Genomic DNA, 19,508 nt, shown 5'->3' on the forward strand with positions numbered 1-19,508 from the left:
AAATATATTCATGTCAGCTCTCAGAGATTTCAACACATGTGAACTGTTGGCCAATATTCTGACATGCAATATTAGCACAACAAGACAACAACTGGTGGACATTAAATAATTTATTTCCCTTTCTTGATAATACATGCTTCCATATAAATCGGGGGGAAACGACCTGTACATCTATGTACAATCAATGTTATTACCACCTGAAAGAAAAGGTACAATAAATATTAATGCATTATTTAAATGAGCAAATGAAATGTTTGGACTGTTATTTATCAATTTCCCAATATATCAAACTAACACTTACTCACACAACAGCAATGATGTCATGAAGACAAAAAAAAAGAACACCATTTCTTTCCGGACGAAGACATTTGTGAAGAACAGAGAATTACTGTTTGTCTATTAGACAGGTAACAACATGGAAAACTATATAGAGAACATGTCTATCTAAAGAAAGATGTACCATTCGCAAGACTTCTTTTGAAATCCAGATGCTTAGGGAATGTCACTCAAGCAGATGCTGTCAGACAGCTTAACAGAACTGAAAACAAAAAAGATCTGGGATCAGGAAGTACAAAGAACAAAGTGCAAGTGGCAATAATAACCGCAAAATATTCCACGTTTGAAGCCTAGTTTCTAACACATTATCTAGAAAGAGAAACACTACACAGCATTGTGTTGCTAAAGCCATAGAAATCGATTCGGTGCAAATAAGAGTCACCGTCTCCCATTTAAACAGCTAATAGTGTAGTAAGCGAAAATAAAAAGAATGATGCTACCACATGACTCCTTTTGTCTTTCTGAAAGGGTTTACAGTTAAGCTTTTGTATCTCCCCAAAACTTTCAATAATTTCTGTGACATTAAGAAGAATAAAGATAAGGGAACCTATTTTAAGATTTTAGTTATTTGACAGTTTAATAAAATTAAGCAATTCTTAGTATGCAACTGAAAAAAATCCACTTATTAGTACATGTAGAAAAAAATACTTTATATTTAATATTACATTAATAAAACATGCATTGTCGAAGGGATATAGCTCACCCCCAAAAATGAAAATCATCATTCACTCACCCTCATGTTCCAAAACTGTATGAGTTTGTTGAAAATAAATGAAGATATCTATAAGAATGCGGGTAACCAGACAGTTGCTAGTAGCCATTGACTTCTATAGCACATGGAAAACAATACTAGGAAAGTCAATGGCTACCAGCAGCTTTTTGGTTACCAACAATCTTTTAATTATGTATTTCTCTTCAACATAAGAAATAAGAAACTCATTCAGGTTTGGAACAACATCAAGGTGAGTAAATGACAAAATTTCCTTTTTTTGGGTGAACCGTCCCTTTAAGTACACATCATGGCCATATTTGCTGTATTTAATTCCATGATTTTTTTTTACATTATAACACTGAGAATGTGATTTTTTTCTTAAATGACTGTATAGAGAATGTGTGTGAGGGGTATTAAAACAAAAAATTTAACAATCCTTAAATAGGTTTCATTTTCTTTATGCATTAATGTTTTGTTTTTTTTCTAGTGATTTTAGGGTGAAATTTTCCCCCTGACTTTCAAAGTGAGAATCTCCCTCGCATCCAGCACAAGTCACATCATTTCGAATTAGAAGATTTCAGTTGTAATGGAGATGTTTCAAACTGAATGATGTGAAAAACCTATGGTGCAGTTCCCCAGAAGACACCACACCGTCTCAAACAGATGTTCACATGATATTATTCAACTATGTCATGAAGGCACTACAAGGACGTTTGATAGTGGAGCGAGAAGAGACACACATAATTAAATCTACTCCAGCAGTAGCTGTGCGTCTCCAGTTTTGTGGCTTTTTGAGATACAAGTCTCAATGACTCCAGTTACAGTAAACATCAAGCACAAGTGCTGCTGGGGAAAAAAAGCTCCAGTCTTCCTCAGATACTTCATTTGGGGTTTAGACGTCTGCTATCACAGTCTTTAGTTGTCTGCCACTGAGACACCAAGACTGCTTTAAACAAAAGCATAAACAGAAAAACTGGTCTTGACGAGCATTAACACACTAATAAAACAAAGCCAGCACACATATTGTAGGCTGATAGGCCAGAACGAATATCGATTTTGATGTAATGCAGGCCACCAGAGTAAATTTCACAGAAAGTGGCTCAGTCGTCCCCCAAGCGCCATTTCTGGGACTCTTCTTGACGTGCATCTGGGTGTATCTGGTTCCTCATGCCGCCCAGCACATTGGATGTTGCTTCTGTGGCAACGATAAGAGGTTTAACGACGGCTGGAGGAAGCTGTCGCAGGACTCCGCCCACAGCGCCGGTCATGCCCCTCTGCTCGTGCTCACGTGTCGCAGTGTCATAAATGGTCAGGGCTGTGTCAGTAATGCCCTACAAACACACAATGCATTGACAACATTTATAACAGTATTCACCACACGTCAGTCACTCTTAAAGGGACAGCTCATCCAAAAAATTACATTCTGGCATCATTTACTCGCTCTCATGTTGTTCAAAACCATAAGAATCGTCAATACACAAATTGAGATTGTTTTGGATATGAAACCTGAGATATGTCTGTCCCATTCCACCAAAATGTTGATGCTTAAAAAAGTTATTGAAGTCATTGTACAAGTAATCCATTGGAATCAAGCTCTTTAATCCAACTTTTCAGAAGAGACATGATCGCTTTATAATGATGACCAGATTTAATTTAGGCTGGATTTAATCAATCAAGCATGTTTGAGCTTAGGGTTAGGGTTTGTTTACTACATTCAGTGTGCTCGGTGTATGTGCAGTGATTGTTAATATTAATACGTGAATAAAATCAAAAAATTAAATTCATGGATTACTTTTACAATGTCTTTAAAGCTTGAAAGTTGTTGTTGAATGGACGTTCAATGCAAGGAGAGAAATCTCTCAGATTTCACCAAGAGTAACTTCATTCGTGTTTCGAAGACATGAGTGTGAGTAAATGACAGTTTCAATTTCAGGTGAACTACCAACTTGAACTGGCATTCACATCCCATTTCTATAATGTGAAGCATTTCAGAGTGGTAATATTGAAAATGCTGATGGATTCTTCCAATGGGAACATTTTTTAACAAAGTAAATCAGTTTTGATTTCATGTTAACTTGCTGGGATTAAACATACAGGGCCCAAATATATATAATACCTAAGGTACAACGTGCTCGTACCTCTTTTACTACGCTGTAAGCCTTGGCCACCCCCTCTCTCAGGTCCACTGGCTGATGGGCCAGACAGTAATGTGAGTACCGCTTCATCTTTTTGCATTCCTTCTCATCTGGCACTGGAGACACCATATCGTACGCCGTTTCAGCAGCAGCCTACTCAAAGCACACAGAACAGAACAGAAATCATTTGTTCATATAAGGCTAGGTAGAGCAAATTGATTGGTATGATGTTTCTGTCTGCCTTGCTTCAGGAGACACTTCTGCAGTTCTTTTATGGACACAGAGCAATCACCTTACCTGTATGGTTCGCACCATCCGATTGGTGAGCTCCAGAGCTGCCATTGCGGTGGAGGTACCGAAGGAGGCGGTGCCTCGCTGAAAGCCACGGACTATTCTTCCATCCTTACGGTACTGCTCAATGGGCAGCCAAACCAGATCCCTAAAACCCTGAACTATAGAAAAACACAGCTTAACACCGATCATGTAAATAAAGTCGTCACCTCTCAGAAACATCCAGATCAATATTTGGTCGATAGCACTTTACAAAAGAGCTACTTTTCATTCAGTTGTGGGTGTGTAAGAATGTGTTGTGCTAACCTAGCTGCACCAGGGAATGAATGGGCCCCACGCCTCCCAAAAGCCCGGGCAACTGGTTCTTCTTTATGTCATTCAGCCATTCATTAATGGCATATGAAAAGAGCTTGTCAACACCCAGTAATCTGAAAAAAAAAAAAAAAACCATCAGGAATAAACTGGCTCAAATTTGTGAGGTGAACATGATAAAGGTTTTTTTTTTTATGTTATATATTCCTACCCTTGTCTGTAACACAGGCGCCGTAATTTAAGCTCGGAGCAATTCAGCTGTGTGAGTCCAATAATAATACCAGCAAATGTGCCCTGAGGAATTAGACAAACATTACATCTCCTCATCATATCATGATGAATTTATCTTCACTGTGCTGGTTCCACTCGGGACAAATGTATTTTATTTCAAGATGAATTTAATAAGGAAGAATGTTTGGACATTTGGATTCTGTGGATAGCTCACCTGCTCCATGGCCATGTGTTTTCCATGATAGTCTAATCGAATCGGCACCTCTGAAGTGAATCTGAACTCTCTGGAAACCAACATGTGTAAAAAAAAAAAAGTTCTGTATTACAGTAACTAATGAACTTATACCTACAGAACTTCAAATGTTAAAATGTAGATTGCTGTAGATCAGGGGTGTCCAATCCTGCTTCTGGAGGCCCACCTTCCAGGATAGTTTAGGTGTAGCCTCAATTAAACCCACAAGGTCACCAGAATCACTCAAATCTTCCAGACAGGTGTTTTGGAGCTAAACTCTAGAGGAAAGAGGCCCTCCGGGAGCAGTACTGGACACCTCTGTTGTAGATGGTAAAGGATACTCTCACACACACCTGAAGAATATGGGCTGGTCGGAGAAGGATGTGGAGGCGGTGTCTGTCTCAGCGGTGCTGTCTTGGCTGCAGGTGTGGACGAGGCTTGGACTGGCGCGGCTTTGTGTTGGCACTGAGATGATGGGCGCAGGGTCTTGACCCGCTGCACCGTTGTACTTGGAAAAATTGCAAGAAATCTCAGGAACAGGAGGCTTCTTCACGGACACATAGAACGCTACAACACAGATCGATAAATAGTTCAGCAGATGACACAATTGCTTGCAGCAAATAATATCTGTTTCAAGATCTAGTGAGCAGCCCTGCTGTCTTCTGAATTGGAGCATCAAACAAACAGAAGTGCACAGGAAACTCAAATTAGCCAGCTTGATCACTGATTTCATTAGAAATGTAAGCATATTCTATGCTAACAACATGATAATATAATTAAAGTAAAAAAAAAAAAAAAAAGTTTGGGGTAAAACATAACATTTTGGATTAATTTGGTTTGTTTATGTACGTTTTCAGTATTTAATTAAGTATACTGACAGTCGACTTTTCTTGAAATCATTAGTTTTCTATAGGTGCATTCTTGCCTTGTCAAAATGTCCATAGTTTTGTGACTCTGACTTGTAAAAAATGTTTTTAAAACCAAGAATTACAAATTGTAAACTTTACATTTCATACAGTATGTATTTCCAACTTGTACAACCTAACCGCTTCAAGGTCTTTCAGAAACACTCAAAATGAAAATAAAACTTATATCGGAGTATTATTAATCTTTTAAAAATGCAAGAATAATCTGAAGAAAAAAAATACAATACAATAGGGTTTAATTTAGGTAACACAGCTGAATAAGTATCTAAAATCCTGCTAAACAACTTCAAGTTTATTAATTAGGGATTTGCATAACTATATTTGGTTGCACAGATTCATTTCAGAATTATCAGTCCATAAGCATGAACAGCTATTAGTAGAAGTAAGTCTGGTAAAACTACGACATAAGGAGAATGCAGCCTATTTCCTTTCGGAACAGTCTTTGTGTCAAGACAGCTTCTCCTCGATGTCAGAGTTTGAAACTATGTTTTTTTAAGGTTGTCCGAGTATTTTGCATATTGATTGTTACCTTCCTGCTCTGGTGGGGAAAAGAGCTCGACCTCTGCTGCCAGACTGGAGAAGAAGTCCTTCAGGAAGAACAATGCATCCTGGACACAAATGAGAAAATGAGGGGCTGGCGACATCTAGTCATCAGTTTGAACTATGCCTGTAAATATATGATTCAAGGTGAGCTGTTGAGCGGTTTTGTTCTGTACCTGATCGATGTTTAGCCGGAGGGGCATTAGTGACACACGCAGACAGCACTCCTGAGGCGCCTGTCCAGCTTCGGGACACATGTGCAGGGCTCTGACAGTCAACTGATACACACAGACAACAGACTTTATCATCTGATACTTTATAACTCATACACACCACCTGTAGATTGTGTACGTCATTATCTGTCCGTGTGTATTTGATCATACCATGTTGGAGTGAGCTTTCCTGGGCATCTCTTTACTGGAGTATAGATAGAGGAACTTGTTCATCATGGAAGAGGCCAGCCGGTCTCGTATCTCCAGATCCTGCACTGAGAACACCTGTCTGGACACCGGCTGCTCCTTCAAAACGCCTGCCTCCGGAGCCTTCTGGGGATACACCTCATGCTGGAACCGCACCTAATATAAGACGTGAAGGACCGTAGAGTATTTGGGTTTAATGAATTTGATTATTGGATGGTTTACTGTTGAATATTCCCACAAAAGAGTCAGTGTTGTTATCACTCAAATCAAAAAGCAAGCAAACAAAACCATTCTGCTGCCTTACTTTGTGGAACAGTGAATTAAAACCTGCAGGAACCCTGCTAAAAGTGAATTAAAAATGCATTTAAATGAGGAAACTCATAAAGATGACAAGCACATTACTAAAAATGACTATACTAAAACTGAACATATAAAAAAACTCATTCGAAATATTAGTGAAACTTTAACAGTGGTGTATAAATGATACAAAAATAACCCTGAACCAAGTTAAAATATTATGTATGCAGGCTGATGATTAAACAAGGTTCCTTCAGGATTTTAAAGCTGAGATGTAAGACTTTTTAAATGTTTCTCTGACCTTACTGAGTTGGATCTCCATCAGAACATCAGGGTTTCTGCCCCATCCTCCTCCAGCACGGGACCCTCTTCTCACCTGTTTTACAGGAGTCTGTGATGGAGAGCTGTGAGGAGTGCACCTACACACACACACACACACACACACACACACACACGTGCGCGCGCTCTTAATACACACGGATAACCTGCAGTTTTTATAAGAATCATGATTTTGAACCAACTCCAGATATGCACCCTCGACTGCGAGCTGGTGATGAGGACAATGCGCCTCCACAGAAGTCTTTTCCTCCATAGAGGTGCCACACTACAGAGATCTCTTTGATCAGGTATCTGATTTCCGGCACAGGGAAGTGAAGCGGACCCCTGTTAGAGCTGCTGCCCTCCTGAGGGACACTGAAATGTTCTTCCCTCACGAGGATGGGTTCAGAGATCAGCTTCTTTACCATAGGCTCCTCATCTTTTTCCTAACAGACCAAACACTTTCATCAAGGGCTGCATACATCAAGGTTTTTATTTTAAGGAACAGTTAGTCCAAATAATAAATAAATAGTATCTTGAAATTCAGTCAGTTCTTAACACAAAGTTATTGTAAGGGTTCACTGCTTTAAATAGTTATGAAGTGACGAGCTCACCGGTGCTCTGGAGCCCGGCGTGTCCAGGATGCAGAAGTCATCAGTGTCGTGGAGCACAGAGGGGGCAGGAGGAGAGATGAGCGGGGAGTGCAGGGTTAGGTAACTGGGGGTTGGTTCCTGCCCCAGGTTTCCGCTCTCATCAGGGAAAAGAAAGAGATCGGATCGGGGCGGCTCATGATCATGTGAACGGTCTGCGTTGACACCTTTACAAAAGGCAGATTCAAACATGAGAAGTGTTATTTTAGTATTTTTATTCTAGTATAGTATTTATCAACATTTTCAATTACCTTTTGTTTTTATATTTTAATTTTAGTTTTTTTTTTAATTTTGTTATGTGCTTTTGTATATAGTTATTTTAGAATTTATATATATATATATATAATATATTCCTTTTCAGATGACGTTACTCATTCCCTTCACCCACTTGGCTCTATTCTGCTATTCCGTTGAAACCAGTCAATTTCCGATTCATAATTGAAAGCACTGGCATTCATTTATTTAATCCCTAAACATCCAGTCTCACTCAGATTACATTAGTAAAATAAGATGACTCATGTTTAATGTATGATTTTAAAACAAGCGCTAGATTAAAGGTTTTGGAAAATGAATAAATAAAGTCTGACCGTCCTGTTGCAGCATATGGCTCTGCAGGCTGTCGGTCTCTTCCATAGCATCACTCATCAGATCCTGAAGAATCTGCTGCTCCGCTTCAGGAAGCAAAGGTGCCTGAGCTGCTGGGCGACTCGCTGCTTCAGTCTGGAAAACATTAGACATCTTCAGTATAAAACAACAACTCAAATGTGGTAATAGCAACATGAGTATCAAAACATCTGTCAAGATTGTCTGATAATAATTACTTTGATAGTTGGAATTTAAATATTAAGCATAATTGTATCTCCTATTATCGACGTTATGAAGAATTTCACAGAAAAATGTTTCTCAGTTGAACTGACCTTCACCCTTTGTTTAGCGCTTCTGCGTTTAGCCTCCAGTCCAGAAGGGGGCAGTAGATCTCCATAGCTGGCTATGTACTGAATAAGGTTCATGAGAGCAGCACAGGAGTCTGAACAGGTGCGAATGTGAATAACATCACTGGAGCAACGCAGCTCAAACCTAGGCTCCGTCTAAAGAGATAGAAATGGCGCAATTGGGACATCCTGTGTCAGAGCGTAAACAACCTTTTTTTTTTTTTTTACGGAGGACTTTCATACCATTTTGCCATCTGGGCCTGGTTTGACTGCTGTGATCCTCAATTCCAGAGTCCCCATATCAACCACCTGGACATAGTCTGAAGACACAAGAATAAGAAATGAAACCAGCATCCTTGGTTTACAGATTCTGAAACAGCACGGATGTGAAAGTGTCCTCACCTCGTGCCAGATTAACAGACACAGCATTGATCTTGTCAGACAGAAACAATGCAGCTTCATCTAAAATGATTCTGTAAAGGAAAAAAAAAAAGGTGGAAAGTTTGAGAAAAGCGACTAGGAAATGTTCTATAACAGAAACACAGTATGTCTAGAACGGATTCAGTTTCAGCTTTTACCTCAGACTGGAGGAAGAATGATCTAAAGACACACTGCTAGAGATGCTGAAGGTCTCCACGGTCAGCAGAGATCTCACAGGTAAATACAAAGGTCTAGAAAGAGAAAACTACTGCTTAGATCCAGTCTGTCTTTCAAGAGAAAACCACAATAAATACATTGTGCATAAGGATTGAGGATTAAATACTAAGAAACTAACGTCTACGAACTAAACCAAGTGGTATTTCATTTTAATCACAAACACCTTTTACAGCCAAGTTTGTTACGTCCTAAACAAAAGCAAATCTGTTGCTCAAAAAGACAAAAGAATTTGGACACATTTTGGGGAAGTTAGTTCTGAGCTTTATTTCTATGCAGATGCCACTTGAATGAAATCTCATTGAATTCCACTGTAAGTCTCCAAACCATTTTTTTAGGTATTATAATATCTCTTTAAATCCTGGATAGATGTATTGTACTAGAATGTAGCTCAAAGTATCACCTGTAATCCAGCGAGCAGCTCCACAGATGCAGGTGGAGGGTGGACACAGATGATGGGGGCGAGTAGCCAAGCACCGGCTCATCTGACACATTTAAGAAGTCGACTATCTACAGGGAAAAGACAAACCGTAATGTTTAGTACGGATTAATGAACTACAAGTCAGCTATGTTACTAACTGATTCAACAACTCTCATTTATCTTTACACCTTTTTGAGATCTCCACAAGCCCACTTTTAAAGTACATTTTAAAAGGTGCTTTTCATTCATATAGTTTGCATGAGGTTTTTATTTATGTTTTATTACCTGGTCATACCAGCCCAGATTTGAAGGCACCACTTTGTGCTCCAGCGTAACTCCCCTCATGCCAATGGCTATGAGAAACTCCTGAAAGTACAGGAAGATGTGCAACAGATCCAGTTGCAGATTTAATAACACAAACAGGACAGAAATGTAAGATTTTTTTACATTTTGTTTTTAAACGGTTTCTTCAAAAATACAGTAAAACAATAATATTTTGAAACATTATACCAACTTATAATAACTTTTTACTATTTTTAACACATTAAAAAAAATATGTTATTCATTCCAACAATGACAATTCTATATTATCAGCAGCCATGACTCCAGTCTTCAGCGTCATGTGATCCTTTAGAAATCATTCTAATAGGCTGATTTGCTGCTAACAATTGTTATTATTAGCATTTTGAAAACAACTGTACTTTTGGATATTTTTTTCGGGATTATTTGACGATTACATAGTTTAAAAGAACAGGATTGATTTAAGTGAAAAACGGGAAACTTTTTTTTTTACCTGTTTTATCTGAGATGTATCATATACAGCATGTAATCATCACTTACCTACAGGTACGGTTTAATAACAAGGTGACAGCGCCAACTACTGGCCTGACATACGTAATACAGTGTTTGCCATTTTGCGGATAGGTGTAAACATTAACCGTTGTTGTGTATACTTAAAAAAAAAAAAAAAAAAAAAAAAAAAAAAACAAACAAAGGAAACTTTTTTTTTTAAGTCATCGTTGTCGTGTAAACGCAGCCTAAGGCATCACAAATAAAAGTATTAATTGTATTTATTTTTTAATCTTACAGATTTCTTTTTTTTTTTTTTTATGTAATATTGTTTTGAACAGCATTTATCTAGGGTAATTATTTGGTGTACCTTGACATTGCGCTCTGTGTTGTGGGAGGAAATTTTAACAGCGACAGACAGCATGCTATGGGGCTCCAAACTGAGCCCCTCAGAGGGAGATGTCCTTTCTGGGGCAGATTCGGATGCATACATCACAGGCTCCAGCCAATGAGGACGCGTCCTGCAGGGCAGATTAACATTCCACTCAGGGGCATCTCCATCCACCGTGCCTAAGGAATTTAATATACCATGATGTTATGAAACAAACAACCAAAAAATAACAATTTTTATGATATATTAAAAATAAAAAATCGATAAACTAAAATACATAGATGTATGACCATAGATTTCCATTTACACAATTAACAATACTATAACCAGACATCTGCACAAACCATTAAATAAAACATCTGAAAAAATAACAGGCTAGACAACAAAAAACTGTTTTTCTTTACCATGGTGATACAGGCATGCCTGAGACGTGTGGAAGCAGACATAATGCTGGTCTTTGTAGCCTTCATGCTGCGTCACACCAAACAGCGTCCCGTTTTTTACCTCCATCCAAAATTCACCATGTTTTTTTGGTAGCACACTATTATCATCCTGCATTCATTACATAAGACTATGTAAGTTGCTTATATATATTATATATTCAATAATGAAGCACTATCTTTGCAATACTGATGTAATACCTTGAGCTGTGTGTGCAGAGCCAGCAGGCCGTGGTTTACAGACAGGACGATGGAAAATAGACTCTGAGAGTTCTTAGGCTGCATCTTACTCCTCTTCTTTCTCCTGTTCCTATAACCCAGTTCAGCAGGAGTGTAATACTGCAGGATTTCCTCCTCAGAGCCACTCTCTTCCTCTTCACACACATAATTCAGAACAAATGACCAACAGACACAGCATGTCAGATGAAATTAATACCCCAAAACATCTTTCCAAAACAAAGTCCTGGCATTATTATCAAAAGGTATGCTCATGCATGTTCATTCTAGGCTGATGTTAAATATTCAAGTGAGCAGAAGGGGAAATGTTCTTTACCCTCAGGGCCAGCAGATCTGAACTGACTGAAGCTGTCTTTACTGTAGGTGTTAATGAGTTGACTGGCTACAGACAGACCCACCCCATACGGGATGTTCTCCACGGTCTCTACTGGAGATGGAGCAGTGGGTTCCCATAGCAGCAGGTCATTATTTATCCTGGAAGAAAAATTCAATAGAAATGTGTATGATGCATATGCAGATTTCTAAGCTGTGACGTTTTCTTCATGCATTAATTACCTGTTGTGTAGTTTTTCATAAAAGTCTTTATTGGGCAGAGAGAGCTGCACATTGGGGAAAAAGAGCTCAAGGATATAGCGGGAGTTGCTCATGGTTTTCTCCTGGAATTCCGTCATATCCACCACATCTCCTGGGATGACCATCTGCATGAGGTGCAACGTTATCACACGTAATTAATCACAATTCATAAAATGGTCACTCAATATAGGAGACAATGAAAATCTCTATACCTCCTCATTCTCGTACATGACATGCCGTGAGGAAAAGGGGGATGGCTCGGTTTTGCCAAAATCACACACATCCTTCAGGGAGTGGGAAGCTCCTCCTTCTTCCTCCTCTTCCTCTTGTGAGTGACCGTCCGCTTCCTCCTCCTCTTCCTCAGCTGTTACACGCTCTAAGATGGAGCGCACCGCCATGGGGTTCACCTTCAGAACCACTCTGAATGGTAGCAGAACGTTTTAGTTTCAGCATCTTGATGAATTTTATCAGTAAAGATTCATAGAACGATCAGGTAGAGAGAGCACAGCGTACCTGGGCCAGTCGAATTTGCCACAGTCGGAAGATGTCATGTCCTCCTCCATGGTGTTGGCAACTCGTAAGAACCTGGCTGCGGGATGATCTTTGTCTTCTTGAAATGATCCTAGTGGAACAGAAAAGACATTGTGGTGAACATCTTCATAGGAACATTCAAAACTCAAACTCAATTCAAAAGTCAGTAAAATAGCCAGTTTCCTGGTCTCTTAAATTGAAATGCAACATTATTTTTAATGTCTTGATCAAAATGCTTCTGTCTGTAAATGAGTACCGTTGAGCTCCTTGAACGTGAGCTCCATCTTAGTCTGCTCTGATGAGTTTCCTCCAGTGAACTCTGTCTTGAACTCCAGATCTTCCAGCTCCAGCTGCAGCAGCTCTTTCTGCAGGGACTTCTTAAACCAGGGGCCCCTCTCCTGATCAGAGCGCAGGTCTGGGATTGGAAACCGCACCACTAGCACCAGTAGAGGTGCATTTATTGACACAGACACATGGCAGTGGGCTGGGGTACGACTATCATCCAGGAAGACCTCTGCGAAAGCCTTGTGCTTGTGAGGTAAACAAACAACCACAATAAGATGTAAAGTGACATAAAAGTAAATGAAATTAAATGAAGTACAGATAGAGTAGAGATAGTCGCTAATGTTTCTCACCAGACTGACATGTTTATTGTAGGAGGTGTACATGTGAGATGCCATCATCTCTGTGGTAACCAGTTTCTGAGGCTGAAGTAAGGAGTTGAGCCTGTCCACAATGCTGACATCACACTCTGAGCGCACATTACCAAGCTCCACTTGCAGTTCCGCCCTACGAGGTATAGTACTCAGACGTACCTGCCCACCCTGATGAAAAAGAAAATGCCGGATCATGTTTACTGTCTGCGATTAGCTAAATTTGTGATTCATTTGTAGTATAAATAAAGGTTATAAAAATCTAATGATTAATGTATCTAGTAAAACATCATATACTATAGATGTTCAAGACAAGGACATAATCATTAGGTCATTTATTTCATTATGAGGAAGTACTCTCATCAGCACCATGCAAGACGATGAAATACTTCAGGAAGTTACCTGCGGGCCTCTGCGTTCTGTTAGTTTGTAGAGTAAATGTAGGCATATAGGAGGAGGAGAATCACTACTGGCTGAGACATCGAATGTAAGAAGCTAATGTTTGACACAAGAAACAAATATCATCATTATTATGTAAGAGAACTATTCTGTGCACATATAATGTTTGAAAACAAAACAAAACAACTAAACACCTCAGTGTACTGGATTCCACTCTGTGTAGTGTGGCTGTCAGTAGAGTAAAGGCATTCCAAAAGCTCCATCTGACTCAGAGAGAGATCGGTGTTTAACGTACGTACACTGGAGCCTTGACAGTGCTCGTATGTCACCTTTAATCCCTGACCAATGAACCTGAAGAAAAGAAAATGCATTTTACATTACCTTAAAATACAAGATAATATGTTCAAATAAGCATAGGTTAGGTATGGAGTTCCACAAGGCTCTGTCTTAGGTCCTTTTTTGTTCTCTTTGTACATGTTCACCTTAGGATATGTGAGTTTAATTTTTGCTTTCATTTTCATGTTCTTTTTCAATTGTCTCAGAATGCACTTCAGACTCAAAATGCAATTATCAATAATTGAAAGAAGGCTGATTTCAAAACATTAAACCACCATTTCTATAATATTCTGTATTTAATTTTAAGTGAAAGCTTACCTGAGATGATCATGTGGACAGGCTTCATCAAAGACTGCACGTGATTGCAGGAAACTTCCAGCAGGGAGTTGATTTACAGACAGAATACGGAAAAACTCTGAAGCCATTGGTGCAAGATGGCTGCGGGAGGAGTCTGGAGGTGGGAGGGGGTCAATATGGAGGACAGACAGGCAGAGACTGCCCACTGTGAGCCTGAGAACCAGCTCAGGCCTGGACTCATCACAGTGGCCTTTAGATGGATGAGCTAAAGATCACACACAGGGTAGAGTTGTTATTATTGATTAAATATAGTAATAAGGGTCAACAATTACCATAAATCATAAAGCTGATAATGGGACATACATGTCTGCCGGAGCAACTTGTGGGTAAGCTGAGAATCTCTGGAAAGATGTGGCATCTCATTTGTCTGCTTCTCCTTCTGTGTAGGAACATCCATGAACTCATCCCACACAGTCTAAGGAATGCGTCAAAAAAATGTTTTACACTTGTAATTTCATAATGAGCCAATGAATGGCGATATAATCAATAATTAAACACTAATTATGAAACATGGAGTTCAATGTTAAAGTGAGAAGTGGTGACCTACAGCTACATTTCCAGAGGGTGACTCCCCCAGGGAGGCGGAGTAGTTGCTGTTTACAGACAAATCTAGATCCACAGTGGGTGGATCCCCAAGAGGAGGCAAAGATGATAGACTGTGTGACATGTCCATATCAGCCATGGAGAAAAAGACATCCTCTGTCCAAACAAGAAACAGATTAAATATGCATTTAGAGATGCAAAAACAGAATGTACAATTAAAAGATTTGCTGTGCTAAACTAACCTCTACTGGACACAGTTCTGGTGGTCTGGCTTTCAAACATGTCCTGGTCTGTGGCACCTGTAATGGTGTCTTTCTTCAGGCAGCGGTTGAGCTCCATGTGGAGGCGATACTCATCCTCCTGCTGCATGGGCCGACTCTTCCTATCCTTTCCTATAGCAGACCAGTCCTGTACGGCTGTATACAAGCAATATAATAGAAGCAGTTTTCAGATTCATTGAAAACAATTAATCAGCGAGTTTATTTAATGAGGAAACCATATGGGAAAATCATATGCAAATAGAACAAAATGTCACCTGAGCTAGAGAAAACCCCAAACATGTCCAATAGGAGGTGGACTTGTTGTGGTGAAAGCAGCATGATTAGAGAATCAAACTGCCCATCAATATCCAACTGTGAAAATAACAGTCATTAAATTGGACAATTAAAAGACAAATTCAGATTTTCAACCGGCTTTGCAATGTGTCCTCTTTCTCTGTGTTTCTCTGTTCACCCAGATATCCTAAGTTATTTGTCAGACAAAAATCAGACATTAAGCAAACACATAATTTTAGGTTATCCTGTGGTTGACAGCCCTGGGCTTTTGTTAAACTACAGATTTAGCTTCAGCATTTGTTTCCACCTTTTGTCGGATCAACAGGAGTACGTGCCAAAATCAAAAGTGCATTATGAGTGCTGAAGATTTTGGAATAGGGAAAGCTACAGCCCTTTTTTTGGTTTCTCTAGTTGTCTAGCACCAGTTTGTTTGTTGTTGTTTGTTTTTTTCTACTGCATAGACAGCCAAGTTTTATTAAAAGCCCATCTTGTTAGTGGTCCCCCTTTAAGACACAGCTAAAATTGTAGAAATGTCAAAGCATTAGATAATAAATCATCACACAAATTGAAATTCAATTTAAAGAAATACACAAAATGTCTGTTATGCTCTTATTCATAAAACAAAATAAATATTGTTAAAAATGAAGACAAAAAGCATTTAAATACTTTCTGGTTATCAAACATAGTGGAACACATTCATTCAAGGAATTATCATTTCAAAAAAAAGGAGCTAGGCGTATCTGTGCAATACCTTTATAGAAAGAAAGAATTAAAATAACTGTATATGTGTAACTGTGTGGTATATGTACCCACCTTAGCTCCGGGCATAGCTTCATTTTGCTTCAGAACCACGGACAGCTCCAGTTTACCACAAAGGCAGCCCACCTGCACTGGCTCAAATGGTGTACTGGAAGACACAGGTTCTGGGAACTGAGGGTGAGGCTCACATATGATTTTTGGGTTCCAACTCGGAGAAAGTTTGGGTTCAGTTTCCTTAAATAATGTATAAAGAACATAAGTCTTTGCAAGCTTTGCTGAACTGCAACAAAATAAGTTTTTCCACTTGAAGATGTTGTACTGCTATAGGGTCAGGTTAGGCTGAGGGTGCGCAATTAAACTTTTTGGTTACAGCAGAATAGATACTCACTGTTTGAGCGGGGGATGATTTGAGGCCGGCGCGTGCTGATTCTGAAAACTCGTCCCAGAACACATAGGCACCTTCCAGAGTTAGGTTTTTATGCGCAAACGTAGTGGGCTGATGGATATTGACACTGGAGCCCTCCTCCACACTCTCATCACAGTAAACCATCCTAAATTTCACAAAACATACAGACAGTGTAGTGATGATTCAAAAGAAAACCTATCATATTGTAGTGTTCCAAAACTTACTTATTGATTCGGAGTTCAAGGGCAATGCCAGTTTTAGAATTTTCAGGAACGTGTTCCATCCGCAGGACCGTATCCACAAAAGTGACCTTGACTCTCCTCAACACTATCAGAGAGAACAGGGAAAGGATCAGTCTTTGAAAGGAAGCTCTATTAGCAGCTCTATTAAACAATCAGGCCATCAATCAGTCAATAAATAAATAAATAAACGAGTCTTACATTTAAATGATTTCATGGTCTACAGGAAGATGCATACCTGTCTCAATAGTCTCGGCAAACTTTTCCAGACCCTCCAGAGGGTGCAAGCTCTCTCCCTGATCATCAGTGAGTCTTTGGCTTAGACACTCTTTGGCCAGCTGCATACTACTGGTCATGAAGCTGGACCAGCACATGGGCTCCATGCCTGATGCTTAAAAAAGATTTATGTTACGATGGGCATTAACAACATTAAAGTCCACATGAAATGCAAATTCACCCTATGAATCCTAATGATATTATAACAGTTAATTTGTACATCTTTATTTTATTTTTTATATTTGACTTTGCATGTTTTAATTGAAATGTCAATCCGATCTCCCTTTCTTCCAAACGCCTGCAAACTCACATTCAGATCTCCCTCTGAATAATCATCAAACGGTGGAAAGACCAAGTCCCCACCAAACAAAAAAAAGTTTTTCTTTTTCAATATTCTGTTTCACTCTGATGTACATCACAAATAGAAAATAAAGGATCTGTCGCTTCTTTGTTACATCACAAATTGAAATTAAAGATGGACAGAGAAAATATAGAATAGTATTATAAAATAATTGAATTAAAATCAAACATAATATTATTAGATTGAAAAATAGTTCTTTAAACAGTATACAATATAAACAATCAGATACAAATATAATAGGAAATATTGCAAATTTTTGGATGCTTAGCATTATGGTCATAACATCTGTCAAATTTATGAGGTCATCTGAAACAGATGCTCCTTACCCATCCGAGGTCTTGGCCTGAACACCATCTCCAAGCCCCTCACTTCCAGCGCACAGTTGTCCTGGAGCAGCGAGGCCCATGGCACAGTGAGAGAAATGGCCTGGATGAAGCCCTCGCTCACCTCAAATGGAGCATCCACAGACTCCAAGATCTCATTCAGGGACTGAAGATGAAGTAAATATTCAAGTAAACGAAGGAAAACTGTGGATCTTTTTTGCTGATTGCTTGGGGATAAATTGAAAGTACTATTAAGAAAAATCACCCCCCAGTTATATCGAGTAATAAAATGTCAGATTCCATTAGTGCAGGAATAAGAAAAAAAGATGTTTAATCAAATCTTTGTTTAATCAGGTGCATGGTATGATTTTGGAATCAAGAAGGGGTCAGCAGCACAATTGTACAGAACTTACCCATTTGTCCAGGGGCACTTGAGCAAGTGAGCCCGTGCCTTGATAGAGGTCCAGACTAAGCTGGTCCAAACTGAGCTTCTCCTGGAGGAAATTACCAAGATATCGATGCAGCAGGTACCTGCAGGCCCGCTTCTTAATAGACTCAGAAAATGGCCATGGCATCTTGACTGGCTCTTGGGTTCAGTACTTACTGAAACAAAATAGGATATTCAAGGCATTTAATGCCACATATTCCCATCAGTGTTACTTTAGTATCATTGATACACAATTATAGTTTTTGTAAATATTTTGAATTTGATTATATTTTCTTAATTTATTTTGAATAATTTAATAATTTTTATTAGTGCTCTTTTTACTTAGTCTATATAGTTTCTCTTAACTTTTTTAAGATTAATTTAGTCTTGTACTTAAGCTTCTCATAAAGAATATGAGAAAATAAATTAAATATTTTTTTATATGCTTTATTATTTTTCAATTAACAAAAAAATTAGGTTCTTTGTGGTTTTATTTCTACATTTAGTTTAAGTTAATGATAATAACTCAGATTCCCCTTTAACATTAAGTTTGCATTAAGCTAGAACAGAATACATTAAAGATTGACAGTACATAAAATACACACAAGTGTCAGAAAACCTTGTGGAACTGATTAAAAGTAAACTTGCCCCTGACATTGTTTTGCTGAAATCACCCACAAAGTTATTCAGTGAAGATGAAATGATTCGGATGATGACAGTGATTCAGGATAAATACACATTCTGCCTGACTCATGCAGACCTCCAACTGATGTGGCTGCCAGAACAAATTACATCTGCAGATCTAGTAATTCAATACCATGATGCAAAGGACGTCTGGAGCCTGAGATTACTTCGGCAAACCCATCAATTCATCGCAAATGACTGGCATTAACAATGTGTGTACTCTAGTACAGCATCAGATTAGATCGTTTTAAATGACATGCAGTTGTGTTTATTTTGTCTGACATGACTGACGCTGCTGTCTGGCCCAAATCTACAGATAATAACGTTATACAGTGACCACTGTTTGCGCAACTCTTAGTGAGGTATTTTGGCAGCTAACAATTGACCAATCGTGTAGTCACACTGCACAACAGCAAAAAAAAGATGGGGATTACAATTTGTCCGTCTCTGTTGTGGTCATTCAGAATCAAAATGACAATAACTTACCTGTATTACAAAATAGCTGACTAACCGCTGGTCCTTGACTTAGGGTGAACTAGCATGCTGGCTAAACACAACCTTCATGCTTTTATTCACGTTTATCAGTTCAACTGAAGCATCGCTCAGTAATAACAGCTATATTAAACTGAAGATAGTAGTCCTCGTGCGGATTATGAGTGGCTGTCGTGTCATGTGAAAGCAGCATCTCTGTTTGTCTAATTATAAGGCTAAATGAGGATGTGTTTACAAACACACTCGTGACTGCGCACTCTCGCGCGCGCCGCTCCACGCGGTGTGTTCACGAGCGTCCGCTCTGCGCAGCTACTACACAGATCATCCTGTAT

At 39.0% G+C, this 19,508-nt stretch overlaps 1 protein-coding gene across 2 annotated transcripts; it reads right to left on the minus strand.

The window, feature by feature from the left end:
* Positions 1–95: 95 nt before the first annotated feature.
* Positions 96–19,484, minus strand: LOC128031573 (autophagy-related protein 2 homolog B). Of its 2 annotated transcripts, none has more exons than XM_052619891.1 (43): positions 19,171–19,484; positions 17,987–18,176; positions 17,577–17,739; positions 16,852–17,004; positions 16,599–16,701; positions 16,357–16,519; positions 16,023–16,202; positions 15,191–15,287; positions 14,898–15,071; positions 14,660–14,811; positions 14,416–14,527; positions 14,074–14,317; positions 13,614–13,770; positions 13,423–13,515; positions 13,012–13,191; positions 12,624–12,897; positions 12,350–12,458; positions 12,049–12,256; positions 11,819–11,961; positions 11,580–11,737; positions 11,228–11,400; positions 10,991–11,138; positions 10,566–10,765; positions 9,692–9,772; positions 9,389–9,495; positions 8,910–9,002; positions 8,734–8,804; positions 8,575–8,651; positions 8,317–8,487; positions 7,987–8,119; positions 7,364–7,566; positions 6,966–7,195; positions 6,733–6,850; positions 6,099–6,290; positions 5,892–5,993; positions 5,705–5,783; positions 4,603–4,816; positions 4,232–4,301; positions 3,998–4,080; positions 3,781–3,902; positions 3,481–3,635; positions 3,187–3,336; positions 96–2,379 (listed from the first exon to the last, which is right to left on the minus strand). In XM_052619891.1, the coding sequence occupies exons 2-43, from the start codon at positions 18,146–18,148 to the stop codon at positions 2,149–2,151; spliced, it is 6,228 nt and encodes a 2,075-aa protein (XP_052475851.1). In that variant the 5' UTR covers positions 18,149–18,176; positions 19,171–19,484; the 3' UTR covers positions 96–2,148. The 2 variants fall into 2 exon arrangements, with proteins under 2 accessions (XP_052475851.1, XP_052475850.1); XM_052619890.1 differs by having other exon boundaries at positions 13,003–13,191.
* Between the last annotated feature and the right edge of the window lie 24 nt (positions 19,485–19,508).

Source organism: Carassius gibelio, chromosome A17 (genome assembly GCF_023724105.1).
Source record: "Carassius gibelio isolate Cgi1373 ecotype wild population from Czech Republic chromosome A17, carGib1.2-hapl.c, whole genome shotgun sequence".
Lineage (NCBI taxonomy): Eukaryota > Metazoa > Chordata > Actinopteri > Cypriniformes > Cyprinidae > Carassius > Carassius gibelio.